This window comes from Tasmannia lanceolata, unplaced genomic scaffold (genome assembly GCF_043159265.1).
Source record: "Tasmannia lanceolata isolate RefF3 unplaced genomic scaffold, GAP_Taslan_0.1 ptg000054l, whole genome shotgun sequence".
Classification (NCBI taxonomy): domain Eukaryota; kingdom Viridiplantae; phylum Streptophyta; class Magnoliopsida; order Canellales; family Winteraceae; genus Tasmannia; species Tasmannia lanceolata.
Window position 1 is genome coordinate 404,342 of NW_027518731.1, and position 27,830 is coordinate 432,171.

Here is a 27,830-nt window from a genome sequence, read left to right on the forward strand (position 1 = left end):
GCCCTAATGGATAGGTTCCCTGACTTTTTGGAGTGGTTCCTTATAAAGAAGCGTGGGTCCAAAGATTGTTACTTGAGGGAAGAGAGCAGGATCTCCTGGACATTAAACTTCATACTAAACTTTTTTGAAAGGGAGATGGGCATAGTTGCTCATCTTGGATTCTTTGTATTTTGGGAATAGTGGTGAAGATAAAACGGTTTCGATCTTGAGATCATCACGGGAGTTCAATGTAAGTCCTTTTATCTCTACATCTCATCTAGCTTCCCATTTTCGTAACTAGCCAGAGTTTGGAGAATTCTCGTACGTCCTAGAGTATGCACTTTTGGATAGACTACCATTCAGGATAAGATTCTTACGGTGAATCACGTGCAAAACCGTGAGATGATGATTATCAATAATTTCGCTCTTTGTGTGGAGGCAAGGGAGCCAGTCAAGCATTTACCCATTCACTGTAGGTTTTCCAGACAGGTGTGGAGCTATATTCTTGGCAGGTTTAGTATGACGTGGGTTTTCCTGCATCGCTTTTCTGATCCCCCAGATAGTTGGTATTTTGTTCCCTAGCCAAGGAAGGTAGAATAGTTTTGAGGGTTTTACTGTTGGCCTCCATATGGGTCCCCTGAAGGAGAGGAGCAGTCAGCTATTCCAGAATGTTTTCAAAAGCCCCTACTTCATCTACATGATTGTTTCGATCACTATCTCTTCAGTGATGATGCTGGACGGTGATATGTGCTATATCAAAAAGGGTGAGCCAATCTCCCATAGATGGTCTCCTCTAAATCCAGGTTGGTTGAAACATTGATGGATCGAGCATTGATAATCCCGCTCCGGCAGGAGTGGGGGCTCTTGAGAGATGGGTTGGAGATGACTAGATGTGCCTTCGTTGGACCTATTGGAGAAAAGGATTCTAACGAGGTGGATCAAAGTAGTGATGCAATGAATTCAGATCATCGATAGCCATGACATGAGTAATCTCATTGTGGAGGGAGACTCTCTCAATGTTATCAGGTGGCTAGACAGTTTGTGGTCACTGTCGTGGAGGTTCATTTTTTTTTTTTTATGAGATCACGGTTTCCCTGTTTCAATTCAATCATGTTCGGAGATTGGCTAACGGAGAGATGGACCGTTTGACTCGTTTTGGAGCTTCCCGATCGAGTTCCGAGATTTTTGACTTTCTTCCACCTTGATTTTGGCTGTCTTCTTGTATTCTTGCTTTGGTGTAGTTCTGTTGAAGCTCCGACCGCCTCGGTCGCGGTGCCTTCGTAGTTTTTTTTTTGATAATAAAATGCTCATCATTCAAAAAAAGGGACATCATTCAACTTAGTGGTTACTTATCTACAATGTTATGTGAGCATAATTTACTTTAGTTGATTTTTTTTTGAATGGTTTAGTTCATTTTTCTTCTAAACGAGAAACTAAAGAAAATTCACTTGTAGGTACATGCAAGCAGTGGTGGATGAAATTGTTTTTGGAAATGTTGATCCACTAAAGGTATTTGAAATTTCCTCGTGAAATCTGGTATGTTATGTTAAACGTTACGCTTACATGGCCATGTTTCTGTCAGCATCCAAGTAACTGGAGTTTGAGTAAGTTGTTGAACGAGTTTACTGGAGTTTCAGGAAAGACGTTGGCTGGTAAGTTGAATGTTCCTTTGTCATATTCACTATGAATTCATTCAGGTGATTCTATCAATAGCTAAATTAGAACCAATGGAATTGATCATGACTCACATGAGCCCTCATGGAACACAATATTCTCTAGAGCCATTTGCAGGAATCACTAAGGAAGCGATGTTATTATCACTTCAACAAATACATGAATTAAATGCCATAGACGTTGGCTCCTTTTCCTTTCCAAACTTTCCAGTACCTCCAACATCATTCAGAGGAATCCGCAAGAAGAGCTCTTCTTTAAGACGCTGGCTTTCCATATGCGCTGATGAGTCAGTAAAGTGAGTATAATGTCATATTGTGTAGTTTTTTATTCATGTGGGTTCTAATATTTAATCTCCATTGATATCCAATGCTACATGATATGTAGGAATGGAAGATACCGAGGAACTATTAATCTTCTCCGCAAGTATTTGGGAGATTTTTTGATTGCTTCTTATTTGGAAGTTGTACAAGAATCTGGTTATGATGACGCATATATTCAAGAGATTGAGGTGAGATCCTCCTTTTATTATGTTCTGCTTTTTAGATAATTCACTTTTCTCAAACTATATATTAGTGATTTGCATATACACTTAGGGCCCGTTTGGATGCCGAGAAGATTTTGATTTGGATTTCTCACATTTGCAGCCCTTTTTGCGTTGTAATTTGGATTGGATCAAATTCTTGAATTTCTAATTCAGCAGCTGACAGTGAAAAAAAATCAGATTTCTAAATTTGCTGTGGAAATAAGAAATTGGAAATCCACAGATCGGGCAGTTTCCTTCACCCTTGTTGCTCCTCAACCTCTCCCCTCCACTAGGAAGTACCCCCTTCCCTCTCTGTCTCCCTCTACATGAGCTGCCGGATATATTCAATTTGTATTCAAAACTCAATTCCAAATCCAAATATAAAATGGGAGGTATCCAAACGGGCCCTAATGTTAGTTGAGAATTCTTGCATTTGACTATTGCTCATTTACAATACACTTGTTGCTATTTTTAGCATGTTTACTATCCTAGATGTGGGGGCTATCTAGATCACCTAGGGCCCACACACTCCTTGTACCCTAGACCATAACATGGCCCACACATACTCTCTTCGTCTTAAGTCACTTAAGTGGGTTTTATTTTATCTCATTGAGGGCCTAATAGGGCCCACCACTTAAAAATCCCAGCCGCCACCGTGTAAAACCTCAAAGGAGAGCCCTAAGGAGGATTTTTTCAAATCATGGAGCAGCCCCTTTATTCCTTCTAGCCACAAGGCATTCTTCTCCTTCGTAGTCTCTTTCCTATTCTATTCTTTCCTCTCCCCTTGTCTTCTCCTTTTCTTTTCTTTCTCCCTTATTCCTCCTCTCTTTCCTTCCCTCTTCTCCCCTTAGAGCTCCCCCCCCCGCCTTACTGACAGGCCTGTGGTTCTCTTCTTTTTTTTTGAATGGTAGCCAATTTTATTGCAATAAAAAGGACCGAGATGGTCAATACACAGGAAAACAAAAGGCACAACAGAATAAGGTTAATCACAGCAAAAAAGAAAGAAATCAAGGCGGGAGAGAGTCAAAGAGCGCCAAAGCTTCCTTTGAGACTCCTTCCCTAGCATGACTATCTGTCACTGCATTCGTAGATCGACGAATATGCTGAAAGAACATAGAAGAAGATCCCACCCAATCTTGCATTTCGTCAAAGAGCCGATCAAATCTCCAAGGATGAATTTGCAAACCCTTGAGCGATCGGATGACATTCTGGGAGCCCCCTTCTACCACCACATTATCCAGCCGATCTCTAGCTACCAACTTTAAACCTTGATAAATTGCTCTCACTTCAACCTTAGTAGCATTGGCCACCCCTATGGGACCCTCGAAAGTCCAAATCACCTCCCTTGGCTCATTCCTCAGGATACCACAGATGCCGGCAGGACCGGGATTCCCCAAGCTAGAACCATCAAAGTTTAGCTTCAACGACCCAGGCGCAGGGGAAACCCATTCTTGCACTATTTTCTGCTTATTCTCCACATTGAAACTCACTTCTCTCCAACCGTCCCATAAATCAAAGGCTAAAACAAATTTGAAACATGGGAGAGCCTTGACTGTAGAGATCGTCAGAGCTATCACTTTAATTAAAAGAAAGGCTGCCCTTTTTGAAACCGCTTTGAAAATTCAGGCATTTCTTTCTTTCCAAAGCACCCAAATGGTAGCCGACATTTGGCCTGTAGTTCTCTGCTCGCTGACAACCCTACCCCATATTCCCCACTCCCCTTTCAAACACATACCTCTTTAAAAAAAGAAAGAAAGCATATACCTCTTTCCCCATGACTTTCATCGCTCTTAAAGATGTCGGTGAGCACATCAATTAAGCTGCAACCAACTACTCTGTCTCTCCTTTCCAACCGTCTAATATCAACATCCCTGCACATCTATTCTCCCTTTTGTTTTCCCTGTGACTGTCAGCTTTGTAGATGTTTTCTCCAACTCCCTCGTTTGCAGTAAATTTGTGAACAACTAATCCTATCCATTTATCTCATCCATAACCATACGCTATTTAGGCATTCGATAGAATTTCTCTTAGAGTCTAGTTCCTCATTTCCCTCAAGTTATTCTCAGGTAGGAGTCGAGTCTCTAGTGTTGCTTCTAGAACGTAGAGTCTGTCTACGTCAATTAGGTGCCAGTTTCATCGTCTAGGGTATCTTAGTCTCTAGTTATGAATTAATTGAGTCAGTAGGGCCGTCCTGCATGTCGAATCAATCTGTTTCAACTATGCCTAACAGGGTCAATGCTCCACATCAGGGGCCAGGTCGAGTCGAACCCCGAGGGGCTTGGCATCAAAACATGCAAAAGCCATGTTGGATCAACATTGCAGCATGTTGGCCAACATTAGAGACTTGATTATTTTAGGTTTCTTTCTATTTTGTGACTTGTTTCTATTTTTGGACTTGTTGCTATTTTTAGCATGCTTATTATCTTTTAGAAATGGACAATCAAGGTGATCTGTCTGCTTTCTCCGGTGGAAGAAGGAGACGTTTATTCACGGAGGTAATGATTTTAGAAAACATCCTTAAGAGGATTAAATCGATGTCCTATGATGAAGAAAGGGCCTCTATCATGGATCCGACACCCAAAGAGATAGTCGAAGATTTGCTTCGCAAGCAGTGGGAAATTTTTAAACTGGATGCTCAGGACTGCCCCTTCACCTTATCCTGTATCTCTGGGTCAAGTGAGGTTAGGGAAACCCAATCGCCACTATCTTCGCATCCTTTCTTTAAATTCCCATTGGCTGAAGAAAGGACTAATAGGAGGCTAAATTGGGAAGCCAATAAGGTGGTTGGTATCAGACAAGTGGAAGAGAGGAACGCTGACAGAAAAATCCCGAGTCGCTTGGAGCGGGTTCCGGAGGAGCTTCTCATCGAAATACCAGACTTTTTAATCCAACATATCTTGGACGAATTGGAGAAGTGTGCGGCTTAGATGATCTAGTAAGATGGGCTATATCTACGACCGAGGTTGGTTTGAAAGATTAGTTCTTTCGCTAAGACTGGATTTTTGTCTGGATCTTTCTACCTTCCGATTTGTTCACCGGAGGCTTGGAAGTAAGAGCAGGTGTGGCATACCTGGTGATTGTGACTTTTAGGTTGTAAAGGATGAAGGAAGAAAAGTTACTGTACTTTGCTTTGTTTTTCTCGTTTTACTATTTCCTGGTAAAGGGTATGCCCGAACCAGTTTGATATTTTGTAATACAGGGTGGGACTCCTAGTCCCCGCTGTAATTCTAATATCAATGAAATATGTCATCTTTCAAAAACAAAAAATTATCCTAGATGTGGGGGCTATTCCCATGACCTAGGGCCCACACATACACCCTTTATCTTAGCCCATACATACACCCATTACCCTAGCCCTTACCATGGCCCACACATACCCCACTTAAGTCACTTAAGTGGCTTTTCTTTTATCTCATCGGTGGCCTAATAGGGCCACCATTTAAAAACCCCAACCACCTTATAAAAACCCCAAAACAGAGCCTTATGGAGGACTTTGCAAATTGTGGAGCAGCCCCTCTAATTCCTCCCAGCCGCAAGGTATTCTTCTCCTTCCTCTTCTCTCTTCTTTTTTCTTCTTTTTTCTTCTTCTCCCCACCTCCCTTCTTTCCTTCCCTCTTCTCTTCTCCCCCCTATTTGTTTTTCATCCCCCCTGTGCTGTCAACCTGTAGTTCTCTGCTCCCTTTTGCAGCCGACAGCCCTACCCCATCTCCTCTTTCCTTTACCTCCACCCCCCCCCCCCCCCCCCCCCGCGGCTTTGACACCTTTTACAACTGTCGGACAACAGAGCAATTAAGCTGCAACTGACAGCCCTTTCTCTCCCCTCGCAATCCTCTAACACCCTTTCTGATCTATCCTCCCATTTGTTTTCGTCGTGACAGTCTACTTTGTAGCTGATGTAATCAATCCCCTCACTGCTGTAAATCAGTGAACAAATCGTGTCCATCTTGTCTCCTCCTTCCATCTCTTAAGGCTGTCCTTGCTGCTCTTGTTGCCCTTGATGCCTTCACTCCATCTCCACCTCTATCCCCGTCATTCTACTCATCACCGGTGCCTTGTACAACTTTTTGACGGAGCATGGCTGTCTCTATTTCTCTAGCTCCTCTCGGGATCTCCTTTTCTTCAGGGTTCGAGGCCAAAACACAGACATTCAAGTGTGATTATTCCAGTTTTATCAGCTTCCTTATAGACACTTGTATTTCCTACCATTTTCCTTCTGAGCAGCCCTCCACCTACCCATATCTTTTACCATGACTACCTTACCCTGTTTTTAGTTTCTTTTGGGGCCATAATGTTGATTATTTTGCATCGTTTTATCTTGTGGACTGATCATTATATCATTGTTTTCTTTATTTATAGATTCGATTTCTTTGGTGTAATCTAATTGCTTGCAAAGTCTACTTGGCTGAATTTATCCTGTTAATGAATTAACTCAAAGGCTATCAAACGTTGCAAAATCAAACGATCAGAAGTTTTCTGTATAGAAATTTTAAAAAGAATAAGATTCCTTGTAAATGGTGCAAAGAAAGAGAACATCGTTTGGACAACAGCAGCATCAGAAAAAAAGAAAACGAACAAAAACAACAGTAGCGGTAGAAGAGGAAAAGAAAGAACCCAAGCAACACACGTCACGAAAGCAGCAGCAGCAAAAGAAAAAGGAAAGTAACATGGCAAGAAGAAAAGTGGAGGAAGAAGGGGTAAAAGAAAGAAAGAAAGCGTAGAATGGGAAATGGGAAAGAAGTGGAGTATATGGAAAGAAAACAAACAGAAGACATAAGGAATAAGAATTCAAAATGAAAAGGTCTCGCCTGGAAGAAGAAAGAATAACGTTGTGTCACAATAACTAGCTTGCACCCTCCCCCTCCAAAAAAAGAAAGAAATAAAAATAAAAATAAACTGCAGCTGGGAGGTGAGCCATTTACTTCCTGTATGTGTGCGACTAGACCACACTTCAAAACGATTCAAAGAAGTCTCCATGGATAGGGAAGTCGTGTTTATCATTGTGTTTCCACTATATAACAATCACCATGACTCATTCATCTACGGTGTGATCCTAGTTATGCGTTTCAACATCTAATATTAGCTTTCGATGCTTCTGCAAAATTCAATACATTGGATTAATGTGTTTCATGGATATTTGCTACCTAATTATATTTATGTGGAGAGTGCTCCTAGGATAAGTAGGACCATGTTTTTACATTGTGGAAATGCTTACCTTTTTTGTTATTGGAATACAGAGAGCAGTATTTGTGAAAACTCTTGACTGTTTCTGGAGGGATCATCTGATAAATATGAACAGGCTCAGTTCAGCGGTAAATTCTGTTTTTTCCTTTTGTCAATTAAGTCCATGTTTGGCAACCATGAAACTTTTTTCCAGAGAAAATTAGTTTATCTAGTGGTGAGATACGGTCGGGGTGGGGTTGGGGAAGGGGGAATTGGGCAAAAATTGGTTTGGCTAGCGGTGAGAGAGGGTTGGGGCGGATGGGGGAGGGGGAGACTTGAGAGGGCATAAGTGAGGAGTGGGTGAGAACTGGCTAAAAACAAGGGAAAAACTATATTTTGAGTAGAGTTTTTTTCCCCTGTTTTTCATCCATTTCTCATGCTCTCCGCACTCAAGCCCTCTCAAGTCTCTCCTCCCTTACCTACTGGGTAAATTGATATTCCTTGATACGAAGAATTCATGGCTGCCAAACATGCCCTAAAATGTCATTGCTTTGGTCTCTGGCATAATGCGAGTATATGTGAACTATATGACAGGTGAATGTAAGGAGTTTCGGGCATAGAAATCCGCTTGAAGAATACAAGATTGACGGGTGTCGATTTTTCATCTCAATGCTCAGTACAACCCGAAGGTTGACCGTCGAATCTCTCTTGCGCTATTGGTCATCCGCAATGGAATCTGAAGAATTATTTGTGCTATAGAAACAGCTCATTTCCTCCATGTTGTAATCTTTAGTTTATTTACAAGGTAACTGTGTTGTAATTTTAGTATATTTTTAAGTGTTAACTTTCAATCACTTTAATGTAAGTTAACTAGTCCCATATCTGCTCAAAGCTGATTTCCCCTCCTCATGACTAGCACACCCATTCATTTTTCTTCCCATTTTCTTGCCTAGAGATTCTAAAAGCACTATACTTATTCCCTTATTGAAGCTTTTTTTTTTGGGTGGAAAGTAAGAATACAATAACTACAGGAGATGAAATTCCATTTACAGATGTATGCCCTGATTGTAAGGTCTAAGATCTAGGGCTTTTTTGGCTGTGCGAAAAATTTATCATTGAACTTTCTTTTTCCTAGAAAACTTTTTCAGTGAATGTCCCAGGAAAATAAAAAATCATACCTATGACATGGGTTTTTTCAAGGTTTTCTGATGAAAATTTTCTACTTAAAAAAAACTCTTGCCTAAAAGAGCGGGTCACTAAATGTTGGAAAATTTACTTTCCAAAGATAATATTTCTTCAAGAAAAAATTCAGTTTAGCCAAATTTGCCACCAAGTGTTAGCACTTTGAGAGGAAGTTTGAGATGTAACTTTGAGTCCAATAATCGGTTTTGAACAGTCACTTCTCAAAATCCATAAAAAAAACCACAGGGCTTTAGATTTTCTCATGTGAGGTAACTGATTCAACCAACTTGCCATAGAACAGAATTTTCTTTGCAAGCCAGGCATTTCTAAAGTAGGGCTGTCAATTTGATTAGTGACAAAATATGAAAATACTTTGGGCGATGATAAATTTGCACCCCCTGAAGGATAATTTGCACCCGTTGAACATGAATTGACGTCAAAAAGCGTCAAAGTCTGCCACTGACCCCCCTTTAAAGGGGTGTGAATCCTACAGAGGGTGCAAATTTATCATCGCCCAATACTTTTTGTATTTTTTGCATGTACAAGCTAAACATGAGGCGTATTTTTGGTATGTTATTTTCTCATGGAAACATGATGTGTGTTCTGTATGTTCTATAAAACACCTTTCATGGTTCGGTTTATTTAGAATCGATGGATGGTCCGATTCAAAAGAGATTTACATCCAAATATCAAAAGTAGGATCCAATTGATAAGAATTCAAATGGACTGTGACTAAGGTGCAATTTGGGTCTGGTTGGGTTGAGCTTTTGCTGGAAAATGAATTAGAAACAACCCGAACCTGACCTTATTTTATTGTAAAAGCTCAAGCAAAAATCCCAAAATTCGACCCGAATTGCCCTCCTAATAGTGACTTAGGCATAGGTGGATCCAATCCAAATCCGACCCAACTCAGACATAGGAGGATCTAATCCGAATTGGAGCCATGATATTGTGCACTTGAGGATACTCATGAACTGACACAGACTCTTATCATTTCCACCAAGTAAAGTTTGCAAAATTCAAGCAACTATTGAAAACTTCTCATCTCAATCATCAACTCGCTAAGTAAACTCAGACCTACATTAGCCAAACTTGGATAAGTTGCACCCCTACTGCAGATGGCCATCAATAGCTTGGATAAGTTTGGGACAGTCACTAAGTTGTTATGATGCTATGGGCTTCAGTTTTAAGTTTACTTTGTTTCATTCAGTTATTTTACTGCTAACTAACAAACTGGGTTATAAGTTCCCAACCAAAAAGAGGACCTTAATCTAAAATTGCATTCTTGGGATACTTTGTGTTAGCTCTATCTTATAGATTCTATGTAATTTTATGAATTCAATAAGATCAAATCATAAAATATCATAGAACTGAAAACAATATGGTTGGGTATTCTAAATCTTTTATGCTCATGACGAATAATGCCCAGACGCAAGTATAACTTCTGTCAATTGTACCCAGATCTCGACGGTGTTCTTGCTGTGGAGTTCTAATTTAGAAGGAAAAAAAGAATAGTTCTGGAACTAGAATGGAAAGATCTCCCTAGTCCTGAAAAAAGGCTTTAAGGTGTGATGCATTGGAAATTCCTAATCTTCGGTCTAAGTGATTTCTTTCTTGTTTTTTGAGTTTTTTTGGAAAGGCAGCATGTCCTCTAGTATGTTTTGCTTAATATCAATAAAATTTAAGATACCTGCCCGGGTTCCTAGATAAATTCCGGGTTATTAGACTAACAGTTCTGGAACTCCTGAAAGATCCTTTCTATAGTCATTTGCATACCAAACAAAAATGCAAATTCCATTAAGAATAAGAATATTAAGTATACTAGTCAATGTTGTTTCAGGGTGGTGAAGGCTGCACCCATCCAAAAAAGTTAAACCATTCCATTCTGAATGTCAATGTTTCTAACAGGTCCCTTGAACCATTTCCTTGCATCCAATATCCACCACAGCATTATCAGAGTCATACCTATACCAACAGCAATAGGTGCATAGTTGAAAGTATTCAACTTGAGAGGGTACGAAGTAGGCAACAGGAAGACTGAGCAAGTGTAACAGATCCACAAGAAGGCTACCAAGCAAATTGGCCTACTCGCTCGGCCTAAATAAAAAGGTCCTGGTCTAAAATTGTTCTCTTCCATGACCATCCTCGCGAAAATTGGAACTGCGTACCCACCGACCCATCCGATTGTAGCTATGGACGTGATGGCAGTGAAGACTACATTAACTTTCAGAATGGGAAGTCCAAGAAGAATGCAAACAGCTGCACATAACCACACTGCGTTCGATGGAACCTTGCGCTTGGGGTGTACTCGCCGCCAGAACTTTGAAAATGGAATTCCTTCATCTCTAGACAGAGCATATACCTGTAACATGATAGGTGCTAATGAGCGATGATAACTGTTAGACATATTGGTGCTGAACTGAAGTATGTATTGGTAGGAGTAGAAACTTCAATCAGGAATCTTTGACAGATTACTTAGGAAATGCAATAATATTAACAATTCATGAATGACAGAAAAACACCTATTTCCTAAAAAGGGAGTTAAGGGGCCATTTGGATATAGGGATAAAAAATCTCCCATGGAAAAACTATTCCATCCAAAAACATTCAGGGTCTAGTAGGGTTGAAATTTTCCTAGAAACTAGGGAAATAGCACATTTGCCTCCCAGGGTCTAATAATTATAGTGAGCTGCTAGAAAGACGTATCACGGATGGGCTCAATCTCTTCTGATTGCCTATTAAAATTAATTTCTGTTCTTGGGTACTAACTAGATATATGTCCCCAAAATAGTTGCAATGTCTATATAATTGACATGAACTTTAGAGAACCTTTTAGTTCCAAATAGAAAGTGATAATGAATATGGGGAGCTATTGATTCAAATGCGCTCAATGTTTTGAGTGAATACAGGTTGAATATCTCCCCTATCAGAAATTCTCGCAATCAACTGGACTTAATTACGAGAGCATGTAATCCATCTTATTGGAGAAATTTGTTGATCAGTACTGAAAGTGCAGTGATCTGTTCTGAGATGAAATTAGGGTACAGTTGAGCAATCAAATATTATAATAATAATTACTAAGAAGATGCAAATGGTTTTTCAGAAAATAACACAAGCCGCACGTAAAAAAGTACCCATGGAAACCATGAGCAACAAAAGTGTCTTATAAGTTGTCATTCAATGTGCAATATAAGTTGTCATTCAATGTGCAATACTTAGACATGCAGATCATATAGGAATTAGGTGCATGTTTTTTATATATTTGGTGTCTTAGATCTAGTGAGTTTTGAGAAAATACAGATATCTTATCATATATTATAAGAAGTTAAGGATATCATTTGCAGAATTTTTCAATCTTGGATCAAGTTAGTTTGAGAAAATATTGTCATCCTAAAATATACTTTTCAAAGTTAGATATCTTGCATAAATTTTCAATCTTTATGGCTGACACCAAGCTAATTTGTCCAAAAAAGGTTCTTCATAACCTCGTTAGGCTCAAACCAGAAATTGTTTTTCTTACCACTCTGGCTGCACTAGTAGTGATTGAAAGGCCACCGAAGAAGAACGATCCCCAAATAACACAGAGTAAAATTATGGCTCCGGTAGAATTGTGATACCTCCCATGAAATGCATCATAGAGTATTTGTCCAGGTACAAATGCTCCAGCAGTCTCATTGTTTACATCAAATAAATAGCTTGGATCCTACATGAAAATTTTAGTCCTATGTTAAATAGATGGCATGCTACTGAAAATGATAACTGAAAAATAGTATCTAAAGAATACCTGAATGCTGAATGTAAGAGCTAAAATATATGCCCATCCAAAAACTGAGATGATCCCTATGCTTGAAAGAATTGCAATTGGACCATTTCTATCTGCTCCTTTTGTTTCCTCAGTTAGATGTGCTGCAGAATCATATCCATAAAGAGAGTATTGACTCACAAGAAAAGATAAAATAACTGCATATGCTGCACTGCGTATCCCAGTCGTTTCAGGCGTTGTCTCATAATGAGTGAAGACATAGGAAGCAGATTGCCGACTCAGGGCCACCAGGGGAAGCATTACAACTATAACCATACCCCCAACAACCTGCATTTTGTTCATATGAGAGATGAACAGAAGAGGTTGGAAAACTAACTTGAGAATTCGAGTGCAAAACTAAGCTTTTGCTTACAAGACAAAAAAATAGGCTACCGATTATTTTCAATGTTAAATATATAGTATATGCAGAACAAAAGCCTTAATATAATAGAACTCTGTAATTTCTAGTAGTCATATCAAGAAAAACAACTACACATGTGGATCCAATTTCATTGTATGTGGGTAACATACAAAAGATATCAAAGTAATAGTAAAGAGATATGAACAAGTACTCTTCATCGAGCAACAAAGAGAAAGACTAGGTAGAGAGATCCAATTTCGATCGTTAAATACATGAGTTCTTAATGAACTTGAGTTAGCATATTAACTAAATAAAACACCTGCACTGAATACCTCCACCTACAAAGAATCTATCAAAGATCCCTTTGGTAAGCATCTATTCAGGAGGAGAATACTCCAGGAAAAAACTGCACTTGAACTTTTGGTTCTAGTTACCGGAATGCTCACAATTGGGAGTAGATGGATATTATAAAATGAAGTACCTCTCCTCAAGAAATAGTAGTTTGATTTTGATGGGACCTTCATCCCCATTGTCAAGCACACTGCCTTCCTTGTGGTTTTTTTCATTCACATTAATGTGCCATCCATCAGCTCAAATAAGAATGCATTCCTGCATTGAATCTTGAATGCGGGAGTCTAATATGCAGCACCCTCCAACATACCAAGATCTTACACATCATGTCTATAGACTATACCAGGCTATCTATGGTCTCAATAAAGATTTTCAAGAGTGTTTGAAGTTGGATTAACTTATAGCCAAGTTGACTCATACATGTTTTGTGAAGGACACTACTAGTACTATCATTCTCCTTTTGTGAACTCACATATGATGATATTATCCAAACTGTTAGCATGAAATTCAACATGAAGAATTTAGGTCATCACACTTTTGTGGAGGCGGAATTATCATGCTCGTCATGAGGCCTTTTCTTATCTTAGTCTAAATAATCCTTGGATATTAAGCCCATAGGAGCTCTAAGGAAACTCAAAAGTACATCTGTGACAGCCGAAAGACTATTACAGGTCCCTCTTTCAAACACAATATTGACAAAATTTGTCAATATCTCATTCTCACATGGCCATACATTAACTTTTATTTTCAATCATGTGTGCCAATTATATTTTGTCATGCATCTATCCATCTTATGGTTGCTAAGAGGATACTGTGACCAGATTCTTCTTTGGATTACAAGCCTATTGCCATATGGATTGGTAATTGTGATAATAATCACAGCTTTCCTAGGCTAATTATGTCCGTTGAATCCCTGATATAGCAACTTGGTGCACTAAGAAACAATGTATGATTGCCTGCTTTGATGAAAAAGCAGACTACTAGTCTATGACTGGTGTTGTAGTGGAAGTGTTACGTGGTTGGAATTTCTCTTTCACGAACTTGCTATTTCTTACCTAGGATAGTTACTATTCATTCTGATAGTCCCAGCACAAAAAATATTTCATTAATCCAATATCTTCTTCAAACATCAGTCATATTGAGATTGACAACCATGCAATCCTGTTAAGATTTGAAGAAACTAGAAGTTTGTTTTCCTTCTAATTTCTGCTTCTTGTTAGGAAGTACATATAGTGATAGGATTTTCCTTCATATTTATTAATTTAGTTGCAAGTTGCAATTATTAGTGGATTAAGGAGTAGGGAATTTTTTTGCACTGAAAGGAAGCTAACTAAAATCATAAACAAGAAATTCAGGTGATGTTAATCATATCCTATTCTCTACCAGAACAAAGGTCCATGTAATCAGTACCTATGGAGCCTTGAATTTCTCCCATTACATTATCTCCTCAACTTCATAGTTTTGATCGAATTTAAATTTCTATTTATTGTACTTGGTACGCTTATATGAAGTAACTTAAATTAGGTTTCTACGAAGTAATGTTTAGGGCTAATGGTAGCATTGAGAGGTACAAGGCTCAACTTATATCTAAATGTTACATACAATAATATAGAAGTAATTTTCAACAAACTTTTTTGCCTAGTTTAGAGTCAGAATAGAGAGCCATGTCTTCAACTACTAGAGATATGATTTGGATTAAGGTATTTTACAAGGAGTCACTGCTTTAATCCAATGGTGATTAATTGTGATAATAAAGCTTCCACTAACACAACAATATAGTCTTTCGTACAAGGACAAAGGACTTCGACCTTCATTATCATTAAACTAGAGAAAGGTAAACGTCAAAGCTCCATTCAACCAGAGTGAAGATCATATTTCTGATATGTTCAGCAAAGGAATTGAAAAAGGCTGATTCACCCTCCCCATTGGAAAGCTTACTTCTAACACGTTCACGTTTGGAAGACTTGTGAGAATGATAGTATTTATGACTAATAATATAGTTAGTGAAAAGAATAAGAGTTCCATCTGGATATTTTCCTTCAGTTAAATCCGGGAATGTTGACCATCATTGTACTTTGGAAGGGGAGTGTTGAAGCGTGACTAGAATAACAGTTTATGTTTTCTTTCTGTTTAATTGTTAAATTTTGTTAACAGGATATTACTAGGCATAGGTTTTTCCCTGTATTTCAGTTGAAGTTATGGTAAAATAAGTACATTTTTCCCACCAAAATAAGGTCATATTTGTTCACTGGTAGGGCTTTCAATATGAAAATCAAGAAAAAAAATGAGGATTCTGTGCTTCTCATATCCATGAAAAAGTCACAACAAGAAACATTTGCAATGCTCATGTTCAGTCTAAATATCATCTGAAAGATATATGTACTGAATCCCTAATATTGAACAAAGTTTCAATGGCTTAAGGGAAAGCTGATCACTGATTCAGCTTCACAGTCAACTAGGGAGGTTACATAATACTATTTAGTTACTCTTTTTTATTCATTTATTACTTTATACAAGTTCATGCTTTCACGAAATTCCTAGACGAGAGAGAGAGAGAGAGAGAGAGAGAGAGAGAGAGAGAGAGAGAGAGAGAGAGAGAGAGAGAGAGAGGCTTATAGCATCGACATGACATGGACATTTATGGTTAATTCCATGAAAATGACATAGCTATGCCATCTAGTTGGAAATATTCATATGTGATGAGATTCTTGGAAAACATATTTAATCACATAAAACCAAAGTATACCTGCCACCATATTGAAATTATGTCAATGAAGGCAATAACGTTTAATGCGAACGTGTTGAGTATTGCCCATATAATAGTGAGGCCCATGTACATGCATAAGAAGACCCCTTTAGGAGCAAAGTAACCCCCATCTTTGTTTGTACCAGTGCACAGTAAAATGATAATCTGCAATGTTTGTGATCCTGCATAAGCCTAGCAAATAGAATGAAGTTAGTAATTGGGGACAGTTAAAATTCCTGAAAGTACAACGTAATTATCTGCATGACAGATATGGAAATTGTAATTATTTGCATGACAGATAAGGAAAGATACATTTACTGCATACAACATTCAATGAAAGAAGAGAAGTATTCTTCATCACTCGACTTCTGGTAAGAAAACTAACTTCTAATAGTGAAAACTATGAAAATGTTTACATGACTGGTGTTTTTCATGCTGTAAAAAGATGTTATTAGAACTCCATATCCTTTATAAATGCAACTTCCCAGTCATAAATTTTCAGTTATTCATAACCATAGAAGCCAAACTTAATGTCCCTTAATGTATATTCAATACCAAATTCCAAGTTGAGTTTGGAAATGGTCTATTCAAATAAGAACTATCGACTTTTCCAATGATAGGATGAATAGAAAAAGATTGGGTTTCAATTACATTAGAGGAAAATTATATCTTCTTACACAAGGAATAAATAAAGAAGAATTGTTACCTGTGTACCTATACCAGCTATCAACCCAATGGTCTCCAGCCAAGCACAGCACCATGACGCCAATGGGCCCCATTTGGGACCAGCTAAATGTGCAGCCCAGAAGTAAAGAGAACCAGTTGTCTGTTTAATGCAACACCAGTGGCACCTCAGTTTAATAAATTTGTACCAAGAAAATATTCTATGTAATAAAAAGCAGAAGAGAGTGTGAGATATATCTACGTGCCACAAAATGAGTAAACATAAATGTACACAACATATTTGTTTTACATTGCAAAGACCACTAATGATGAATAATAGCTCTTTGAAAGACTAAATTTTTTGCCTAATCTCTCCCAAGGATCTATACTAGTTTGTGGCTTGCTTCAACTTAGAAGGCTTAATAGCTATACATAACCAGGAAATCTAAAACGAAGAAACCAAGTGTGAATGAGAAGAATTCACCATTATAGGACACTGCCTTGAACTAGTATGTCAAGTAGAAACAGAGTATTACTAGAATACAATGTCAAATGTAGAGTAAGGATTGGAGGTCTAAAAGGTAGGCATGAACCCAATTGATCAAGACGGCTGTCTCTTATTCTCTTGTAATGAATAAAACTTAATAGAAGCAAAAATTGACAATCAAATAAGACCATGGTAAGCGTATCCGCAATAAAAATCCAGTGGTCCCCAAACAAAGGTAAACGTGGGTGTGGGGTATCAAGCTGCATAATATATTGTAGCCATAATATAATAAACGTTAGAAGTGAGAAGACACATATCCTTCACAAAAGACAGAAATTAATGCTTCTTATGATGCTGACTAGAGTGGGAAGACCCATATCCTTCATTAAAGAAATCCAAACATAGGTACGAAACAAATGGCGTAAATAATGCTAGCATCTAAACAAAGGAATGATTCATATACCATTAGATCATTTATCAATGGTTTTAAGAGGACCTTAGCCATTAAAATGGGAAAAAAACACTTTCAGTCCTTTTCCTATATCTATGTTCAGTGGTCCAAATCCAAAAAAAATAAATCAATGCACCCCATAAAACTACTCTTTAACTTTTTAATATTCTGTGCAATCATGCCATTAATAAACAAATTCACCCCATAAACTAATCTTAACTTTTTAATATTCTGTGCCATCATTCCATTAATAAATCATTTCACCCCATAAAACTACTCTTTAACTTTTTAATATTCTGTGCAATCATTCCATTGCAAAGAAAGGCAAAAAGTATTTCAGATGTTTTCTGGTCTAGACTTCCCAGTTTGAAGAGTCTAAATCTTCCATGTCAACCTACATAGAAGTTACTACTAATTTACTATACTTTTGAAGTTTTGTTGAATTTCCCTCTGTAATAATGATTAAACATACAATACTACTACACATGAAAACTTTAATAAATGGCCCCATATAGATTCGATTCTTAAGAAAGTAAATATTTTGCAACTGATTCAATTACAGCTATGGCTTCAATTGAGAATTTCCCAACCTAATATTGGAAAACTTAACCCCTCAATCGAAAAAACATAGAGGAGGAAAAGAAAACAAACCGGAAAAGACGAGCAAATCTCGGCCATGGCGATCCCAACGAACCAGGTGAAGAACGATACCACCACCCATCCCCATACCAGAGGCGCGGGTCCTGCGTAGAGCAAGCTAGAGCCATAGAGAGGAGTTATTCCAGTGAAAAGCGTCACAGTCGAGACCGAAATCGCAAGTGTCTTGAAGAGAGTCTACAAAAACCCCATAAAGAAAAAACCCAATTCAATTCAGTTCAATTTGGAAAGAATGATGCAAATAAAACCAACCCAGTTAATCTCCATTGAAAATAAAGAAAACCCAGAACCCAAAAAAATCCAATTCAATTCAGTTCAGTTCAATCAATGAGAGGATGGAGTAAAGAAAACCAACCCAATTAATTTCCAATGAAGAGAAAGAAAACCCAGAGCACAATGAAAAGTAAAAGAGAAACAATATGAGGATTTACCATCTCTCTTCTAAGCTCTTGCTTGTATCCCAGCTCGTTCAAACGCTTCTCTCCTGAATCCATTTTGAGACAGAGAGAGATCCCAAGGGAGAATAGAGAAGAAGAATGAAAAGAGTTCTTCTGTATCTCTCTCCTCTCTCTCTATATATATATTATATATCTAAAAGAGTCCAAAGTCAAGAGAAAGCGTGGCATTTTGAAATTCTGCTGGCACTATAAGTCCAACAGATTAACGGTTTATTAAAAATGGCCTTTCTTTCCCACACCCAACAAGACTGTAGCTCGCGTGACCACCCTAAATGGTGTCTCTCGTCGATCACGTCCGTATATATGTCATAATAGGCCCCACCATGGATCACCACCGTTGAAACTAAAATCAACTTGTACAATATTCATTCTCAGGAGTTTTTGACATTGGGGCCCAGTCTAATTGAAGTGAGCCAGTCTAATTGGTGCCCCCCCCCCCCCCCCCCCCACCCCCCCCCCATAGCCACCAAAGCAGTCTTTAGAGAGCCATTAAAGAATAGTCAAGAAAAGGAGATTCTCTGTCATTTTCCTCCAAACTTTGACTGTAATGGGAACGGGTTGACTTGGTCTAGAGCACGTTACCTTGCTTTTTCTTCAAAGTTACCGACGAGGAACGTCACTTTTGTGATTCTGGTAAAAGACAATTTTTGGTACTAAGTAGAAATGTTTATGTGAGATCATGACCGTTGATCTTGAGGAACGTCAGGAGCACAAATCCCCATGAGCTTAGTCCATCTTTTGAATGTGCATCACATGCCTTAAGATGTAGTATGCAAAAATCAATGGTTTAAACTTTCTAAAGAGTGGGGCCCAATATGTGTCATGAGGAAGAATGGAAAAAACATTTCTAATATTTCTTACTTTTTTTTATATAAGATAAAAATACTTGAACCAACCCTATTGAATTTTTACTTAAGGATACGAGATGCCCAATCTCAACCCCAATCAGGAACATTCTAGGTCTGCGCAAAATGAGATAGTTATATCTCCATGTCACATAATTTCTATGTGCATGACTACAATGCTATCTTAGGACAAATGGGTGTCTAAGAGCACATCACACAATCCTATAAATACCCCAATAGATGTCATGAACGAATAAATCATCGTTTCAACAAGACAACTGCTGGCTTTTAGGGCATAGGGGTCCCCTGTATATAAAAGGATAAAAGACTCTTGGGATGGATAAAAATTCTAAAATCTGCAAACAATGGCACCGAAAATTACCATGATTGAAAAGTTGAGTGGTACCATTTTTCAAGTCTAATAGACAGTTTCACCCTAAAGTGTAAATAAAGCACAAATTACTATCATCTGTTATAAATTTCTATCTTTGAAACATACTAACCTTGTGTGTGGCCTTGGATTAAGGCAACTCTTCACTTTGGAATTCTTTTAATTCTTTTCCATTTTTTTGGGTATCGATTCTTCTTTTTCCTTTTTTTTTCATCATCCTTTTTCTTCTTCTTCTTCTTTTTCTTTTAAGAGTGTAGAGATGAAAAATTGAAAAAAATGAAAGGAGGAGAAGAAGACGGTATTTTGTGCTTTATATACCCTTATGGTAAAATTGTCTTTTGGACTTGGAAAGACGGTACCACACCACTTTTCCGTACAAATTTCAGAATTTTCAGGCAACCCAAAAGTTTTTTTATCTTACATAAAATTCGACTAAAGAAAAAAGAGCGAGACCCTAACCATTTCATACAAAGCTCACATGTGGAACCATAGGCCATCCCCAATACATACCCATTAGGCATTCCTTCCTCAAAAAATCTAAACCGTTGATTTGTATGGTCCTTAATCTTACGCACGGGACCAAGACTGATGATGTTCTAGCAGATCAACGGTCTCGAATGTACATAAATGTCCCACATGGGAACCAAATTAAAGATGATCTTTTCACCCCCTTGTAGGATTATGCGCCCATTTTTAACCTGAATTGTGAGCAGGCTTTAACGTTTTTGATGTAAAATCATGTTACAGTGGGGCGCATAATCCTACAGGGGGTGAAAAAATCATCCATAATTTAGTCCTTTTTGACGAAGCATAAAACCCCCGGATTTTTTCTTTCCAGGTGGGTTGAGAAATGGGGTCATGCTCAATGTCAATGGTGGCTCTGAGCAGTGGCTGTGGCTGCAAAACCCTCCTTCCAAATCTCTTCAAACGAAGAAAAACCAACGTATTTTTGTCTCACAATCTCATTTCTCCGAGCAAGAGGACTCTGGCTCTCTCCCTTCTCTTGTGGGCCTTCCCCACCAACACCCTCTCCTTCTCTTTACCTCCTAATCTTCTTTCTCTCACCCCCATTTTAACATCAAACCCACAAGACCAAGAGCAGCATCAGTTAGAGAGATACACTGACCAGATGGAAGGTTTTACTCTCCTCATACCCTCTTCTTGGCTCAAGGTATAATCATTCTCTCTCTCAATTTCTTCTTCTTCTTCTTCTTCTATATTTGAATTTGTGTTCTGATGATGTTTGGTTTGCTTTCTCATAGAATTGCAAACTGGGTCATTTTCTGCCAATGTTTTTACTTAACTAGGTCATTTTCTGCAAAGCATTCTTCAGGGAAGTAAAGTCTATAGAGGGGGGCAGGATTTTGGATGTCATGTAAACCTTGGGAAAGCCATGAGCTTTATTCTGGTTGGAATTGGATGCAAGTTACCTAGAAATCTTTTCTTTTTTGGGATATTTCATATGTAAATGGTAGTGATGCCACATTACCTGAGATATAAGACATGTAATTATTACTTATGTTTCTTGTCTGGTAATCTCTAAGGATTTGGGTGTTACTTTCGCAAACATACACCACAAGTAACTCAAAACGTGCTTCTTTTTTTTTTTTTTGGGCTTAGGGATTGCTTGAGGATCCCTTGCATGTGGCATCCAAACACAGCCTAAAAGTTTTTGCTTGGGCTATTGATATTTGCACTGCCATGTTTGGATAATTGCACTACGCTGCATTGTTTTTCGGTCTTTAATAAGCTGTGAAAGATTATCATAATATCCAAAAAAGCTCTTATACACAAATTAAGAAAGAAAAGACAAGGTGAGTTAGTGCAATTATCGAAATATGGTAGTGCCACTATCAGTCGCTGTTTACAAAAGTTTTTACTTTAAATTTAATGTTCTTAATTCTTATTATATGACCGCACTATGTTAAGCTTCTGGGCATGAAGATTATCTGAGACTAATAATCTGATAAGTTCTCTCTGTTTCAAAACAGGTGGACAAGGCAGGAGCGACGGTTCTCTTCGAGGAAGGGAGTGGAAGAGGCAACAATGTTGGCGTTGTAGTGAATCCGGTCCGTCTTTCTTCGCTTGGAGATTTTGGGAGCCCCCAATTTGTTGCAGACAAACTCATCCAAGCAGAAAAGCGCAAGGTACCCTTGTTGTTATTTCCTCTTCTTCCTCCTCCCATTTGTGTTACCATTATATGATATGGGTTAAACTTGATTATTTCTGTTTTGGCACGAGTGTTGGACCTCTCCTCATCTTTGATGAATGACTAGGAGCATGGTAAAACCCTTTGTAAAATGGTGGGTAATCAACATGGTGGGCAACATTCATAATAACCCACAAAAATTTAGAGGTGTTCCTCATCTTTGATGAATGACTAGGAGCACAAGGAGCACACACAGCAAAATCCTTTGTAAAATGGTGGCTAAGCAACATGGTGGACAACATTCATAATAACCCACAAAAATTTAGAGATATTCCTTATCTCTGATGAATGACTAGGAGCACAGCAAAGTCCTGTGTAAAATGGTGACTAACAACATGCTGGACAACATTCATAAGAACCCACAAAAATTCAGAGTTTTTTGGAGGGGGAAGGGGGATCTAGAGATGCCTGAGTTGTTTTGCTGTCTATTTTATGCAATTGTTTGTAAGAGATGCTAATGCCATACTTGTTTGATTTATCATCGTACTGCATGCGGAATGGATTGGGGAACGACTGCTGTTGAATTAAACAACACTAAATTTCAATGCAATGGCACACATAGTCTGGGTCTTTGAGATGTTAACAAGTTCAATTCAGTTGCTATCATTGCCGTTGCTACGCATCATCACCGATTTTTTATCTATTACTTTCATGGTAGCAGCTGTTTTCGCCTCTACTTTATAGAGTCCTCTATCTTTTGTGCTAGTTCCCTTCCTAGTTTTTGTAGTTGTTTTTATCTCAATATCTCGTGTTACTTGTGGGCTGGCTGGTTTCCAGTTGGCTTTAATGTGGTCGTCGTTCCCATCCAGTTGTTGGCATTTTGATGCTTTGGATGTCCTATGGGTTTATGATCATGTGGCCAAACATATTAGATGCACATTCATGCTTGATATATGATATCTTGATTCCCTTTTTCTGGTCATACAAGGCTTACTATTCATTATGCACTAGAAGATGACTGTAGCGCTGCTATAAGAAACAGAGAGAGGAAGTAGACCTCAAGAAGGATTCACCATTGTGGGAAGACTTGGAGCACACAAGGAGTGGGGGCTGCCGGGCTCCCACACGTGAAGGGCATGGACAAAGGAGTTCTAAAAGTTTAAAGATAATATTATCTATAGCATTGGTAATGGGAAGGGCACTTTCTTCTGGTTGGAGACAAATGGTGTGAGGATGTTGCCCTTGCTGGAAAATCCCAAATTTATTCATGAGAGTTGTGAACCCAAGGGAGACAGTAGAAAATTAGTATCTTACATGGATAACAAGTGGACTTGATTCTCTGTGAGGTACTTTCCATTCATGCCTCTGAGGAATAAATTCCAAATCTATCCCTGCAGAGGAAGTTATGGACAAATCATATGGGAACCTAACTGGACAAGGGTCTATTCTATCAAAACTTTCTATGATGTTTCCCAAGAGGGCCAGGAAAGAAACTTTCCAAATATTTGGAGCAATCCCACATCCACCAGTGCTATCCCTTCCTTTCGTGTGCCATGTACGATAAGATCCTCACTAGGGATTAGTTGGCAAAAAAGGAGAATTTTGGATGGTCTTGCAATGTCTAGAAGTATTTCACCAACTCCTTCAAGTGAATAGCATCCCCGATAATATATCTACCTTGATCGAACTTTGGAAATGGTGGTCTAGTCAATTTGAAGGAAGGTGAGTAATTGTCTCATATTTGTGGTTTTTACATGTAATTTTTTTTCTTGTGTAGAAAATCTAAAAATGAGTACGGGACCTTCTGCTAGGGAATCATCAATTGGTTCTTCTCCTAATAGATTAGAATCATTAGATGATCTGACATGGGCAGACTACATTGGTCTTGGATCATCGCAATAAAATTGTTTGTATTTATTGTGACAGTTATATTGGGTAGAGGCATCACTCGATTAAAGAAACATCTGGAACAGTAGGTAATTATGTAACAATAGTTCTTTTGCCGAGGGACGAAGAACTATCACTCTAAGAGGTTAGATAGCCGAGATAGACAGATAGGATGTCCCAAGCCAAGCCGAATTTCCAGAGAACCTGTCTCCAGCCAACTTGCAATGAAACATATGATCCATTGAAGTAGGGTTCGATGTATGATTATTTTTTATTTGAACAATTTTCCTTTAAAAATGCACCAATTTTCGACACTTATGTATCGTTACATTTTCTAAAGATAGATAGTTTTGCTAAAGTAAAACTCCCAAAGAAGAATAGAAAAGGGAATCGTCCGATTCATTTCCATTCCCACATGATTTATTTGTGCGGCTTCATTTACCCTAATTCATTAGTGCACTAATCAAAGGGTCAAAGGAAGGACTGTACATGATGATTGGATAGCATAGGGCTGGTCTGCAATAAAATCATTATTGAAGTGGCTGAAAGTGCTTCCAAAACTCGCTGCTTTGATGAAATTCCTCTTCGAGACATTATTAATGATCGGTTTGTGGTTTGTAAGGATTATATCAGCCTCCAAAGGCCTCCTGATATATGGGCTGTCCCTAAGGAGGAGTGGCTGAAACTGAATTTTGGTGGCAGCGGCAATGTTACTTCTAGAAAAAAATTCGTCGGCCTTTCTTTAGTGGTGTCAATTATGATGCCGATGGTAGAATTGTTTTCCCCTATGCAGATCCGTGTGGAGATAGCCAAGTGATTGATGTTGAAGGGTTGCTTAGTATGGCATTCAAAAGCTGCCAGAGCTTGATGTACATGAAGTTCAGATTGAGAGGGACTCAAGTGTTTCTATATCGTGGCTTGAGGACCATTCTATCCCTCCTTGGAGGTTTAAAGGTCTTTCATGTGATATTAGGACCTGTTTGGTCCATTTTCTGGAGATTTCTTTCACTAATATCAATCTTGAAGGAAACTCCAGGGCACTCATTAGCTAATTATGGGGTGTTATGTTCGTCTGTAATAGAATGGCATGAAATGTCATCTTTGTAGTTTGCTTTTGTCCCTTCTCGGGGCTGTGCTTGCAATGTTCCTTTTATTTATAAAATTTTACTTTTTTCGAAAAAAATTCTTTGATCCAAGTCATGGATGAGCTAATCGTTGTGTTGGTCCATGTTATGGTTGGGCTCAAATCACAATCAGAATTTTTGGACCTTGCTTCAGAGCCATCTATGTTGACACTCATGGCATGAAGCACAATAGTTTGACACATGCATTTGTTCTAGATGTTTTTTTATCTTTTTGGTGCTCATCCCCTTGATCATATTCTTCTACCCCACAAAATTCTTACATTTCGAACAGCCTTATAAATGATATCATGATTAGCTATGATTAAACTACAGTAGGAATAATTAAAGAAATTGGTTATTAACACGCTGATCCAAGACACAAGGTATGTACTATATAGTCTCTATGCGTGTCATGCAGGAGCCATTCCTATTGGGTTAATTAATTCGACTAGGGTCTCATGGGCCTAAATATCATGTTTGAGAAATATGCATTGTGGGTCTTGCATCTGAGGTGGGACCCACATTCTAGATTGTGAATATTAGTTAGCATGCTTCTTAGAAATATTCTTGGGCATCATTGTGGATGCTTTGTGACCTTGGGGCTGCATATTTTTCATTTATAACTTTGATGTATATATCTTGTATGAGGGTATTTTGGTAATTCTTGATGAAGTAGCATTAATGTAGAAGCCACATATTTGGCTATGGGTGTGAGATTTGTTGGGGTATTTTTTTGGCTGAGAGGAGAGGGAGAAAAGGGAGTTAGTAACCCAAATCGAAGTAGTGAAACTCTCCTCCCTCGGACATAGGCACACTAGGGAACCACAGAAATATTGTATTGTCTTGCTTTGTGTGTTTGTATTTCTTGCATTTCTATCTTGTCGTTGGCTGCACATCGAGTTTGATACTGTTTTGAGCGATATAGAGAACTTGGTTTTCTACAGGAAGCATATGGTATAAGATGTTTTGTGTTGATACCTTTCCTCGTGCATAGTTTAACAAGTTGATCTTCACACATTTTATGAGCTTGCTTGTTTTACAGGAAAGTACAAAGGATGCTGAGGTGGTAGGAGTTGCTGAAAGATTGGGCGCTGGAGGCCTACAAGTGTACGAGTTTGAGTATATGGTGGATAGCACAAGGGGTGGGATGAAGAGGATCTTTACGGCTGCATTCGTTGCTTCTAAGAGGCTCTACCTCCTAAACATATCCTACTCCGATCGTCCAGATAATCCAATCGATGCCCAAACAAGAACAATGTTGGAAAAAATCATTCATTCTTTCGATACGGCATCATCGTCAATATGACTTTACCATGATAACTTATCTTAAGTCTCATTGAGGTAACGATGCTAAACTTCAATTCTGTTTGAAACTCACTTTTATCATACCAAAAGTTTTGCCCCAGATTTGTGTCGAGATTGAGAACTCGTCCGCCACAGGCTGGATCCTCCTTGAATCCGAATATGAGAAGAAATATTTCCAAAGGAACTTGAATTTGAGTTTCCAAGCAATGGCCAAAATTTATATGTACAGCTTAAATTATTAACTATTCTGTTTCTGCATTCCAATTTTAATGAAAAGATGATGCCACTTCATGAGTTATATTATGCTTGTAAATTCAATGGTTCCTGCAAAAAATTCATCATGCTCTTGGGGATATGAAGGATGATGTCTTTGTTTATATAGTTGCGGTCCATGGATTTTCCTTCCTTTTGCCACTTTTCACTCAGAGGGTTGAAGGAGATAGTGCATCAAGCTGACACCTGGCTGACGAGCAAAAGGAGGAATCCTCCGTATCTTGTTGATTTCCCTTCGCCCAAATTTACGTTGTGATTTGATTGGTGCATCCATGTGAGCCTGGTGGCGTAATGATCCATGCCATCCATCTGCTAGGCTCTACAATAATGAAATTATCTTGTGCCGGACAATCCTAACTGTTCAATTTGTGGAGAATTTTACTGGAACTCGTCTAAAATTATGAATGGTCCATTTTACAAACTACTAAACTAAGGTTTTGGGATTGTTCAACAGAGAAGATCTTCAGGGCATGGCCTATCACAGTGTGGGGAGGACCAACAAAATGATTTCTTTGGATCATTGAACAAGTAGTTCCTACCTGTCCTTTTGCCGCTCCCTTATTAAACATCATATAGTTTCTCGACATGGTATGAGTAATGAGTGTATTCTTATCAGAACTTTGTTTTGGAAACGCGATCCAAACCGTTGATAATTAAGGTTTTTTAGATCGCTGGATAATGTACAGGTGGCACGTGTATATATGATCATGCCTCTTGATTTGGTAGGACACTGCCTGATTATATCGAACGCCAAAGACCATGAATGGATGGTCTTGATCGAAATTCGGATCCGGGAAATAGATTTTCAAGGCAAATATTAGGAATCGAAACAATTTGGGAATTCTTTTAAAAGAAATAAAGAAGTAATCAATGTTGAAAACTGTCTATTTTCTTTTTTGATTTAGGAGGGAACTCAAAAGACTGTTTGGTTGCACAAAAGCCGGGATGACTTAGGGTTTTTGTTGGCATTTGGGTGCCACATAGCTAACTCCTTGTTTGGTTGCCAATATAGCATTGAAATCCTTGTAGACTCCTAGAGATGTCTAAGATTAATCATTTCATGTCTAGTGATGTGTCACCCTTGTCTTCTTCCAAAGACAGCCAAACCATATTCCAGACAAAAAGGTGGAATTTTGCTTGGATTTCTCGGGAATGATGCTCTCCCTCTCAATATTGTAATGACACTCCCTACTCTACAGGGTTGACAACCAAACAAAAAATTGGAACTCTTCTCTGAGCCAAGTTCCAAGCAAATCCAATGCTTGTCTCCTCACTAGAGACTACTTATTCCACTACTCTCCGAGTCTATGCCGTGCAACCAAATAAACCCAAGGGTCCATGCCTCGAGATGAACAAAGATCC

General features: G+C 38.5%; 3 protein-coding genes across 4 annotated transcripts in view; 2 read left to right on the forward strand and 1 right to left on the reverse strand.

Annotated features, from left to right (window-relative positions):
• SECA2 (Preprotein translocase SecA family protein) overlaps positions 1-8,243 on the forward strand; it is a 38,331-nt gene extending 30,088 nt beyond the window's left edge. Inside the window, exons 26-31 of one of the 2 annotated variants that reach the window (XM_077375539.1) lie at positions 1,434-1,488; positions 1,562-1,631; positions 1,759-1,948; positions 2,038-2,161; positions 7,411-7,485; positions 7,931-8,243. In XM_077375539.1, coding sequence (XP_077231654.1) covers positions 1,434-1,488; positions 1,562-1,631; positions 1,759-1,948; positions 2,038-2,161; positions 7,411-7,485; positions 7,931-8,095 — 679 coding nt within the window. In that variant the 3' untranslated portion in view covers positions 8,096-8,243. The remainder of the gene's footprint in view (positions 1-1,433; positions 1,489-1,561; positions 1,632-1,758; positions 1,949-2,037; positions 2,162-7,410; positions 7,486-7,930) is intronic. The other variant, XM_077375540.1, reaches the window with a different exon arrangement.
• A 2,048-nt stretch (positions 8,244-10,291) lies between these two features.
• On the reverse strand, positions 10,292-18,607 carry LOC143864828 (amino-acid permease BAT1 homolog). The gene is made up of 7 exons (XM_077375676.1): positions 18,468-18,607; positions 18,031-18,213; positions 16,485-16,604; positions 15,779-15,970; positions 12,303-12,608; positions 12,039-12,221; positions 10,292-10,880 (listed from the first exon to the last, which is right to left on the reverse strand). Exons 1-7 carry the CDS (start codon positions 18,528-18,530, stop codon positions 10,389-10,391), a joined length of 1,539 nt encoding a protein of 512 aa, XP_077231791.1. The 5' UTR covers positions 18,531-18,607; the 3' UTR covers positions 10,292-10,388.
• Positions 18,608-20,553: 1,946 nt separating this feature from the next.
• Positions 20,554-26,493, forward strand: LOC143864829 (Photosystem II reaction center PsbP family protein). Its single transcript, XM_077375677.1, has 3 exons — positions 20,554-20,901; positions 21,722-21,877; positions 25,933-26,493. The coding sequence occupies exons 1-3, from the start codon at positions 20,581-20,583 to the stop codon at positions 26,194-26,196; spliced, it is 741 nt and encodes a 246-aa protein (XP_077231792.1). The 5' UTR covers positions 20,554-20,580; the 3' UTR covers positions 26,197-26,493.
• Positions 26,494-27,830: the final 1,337 nt, after the last annotated feature.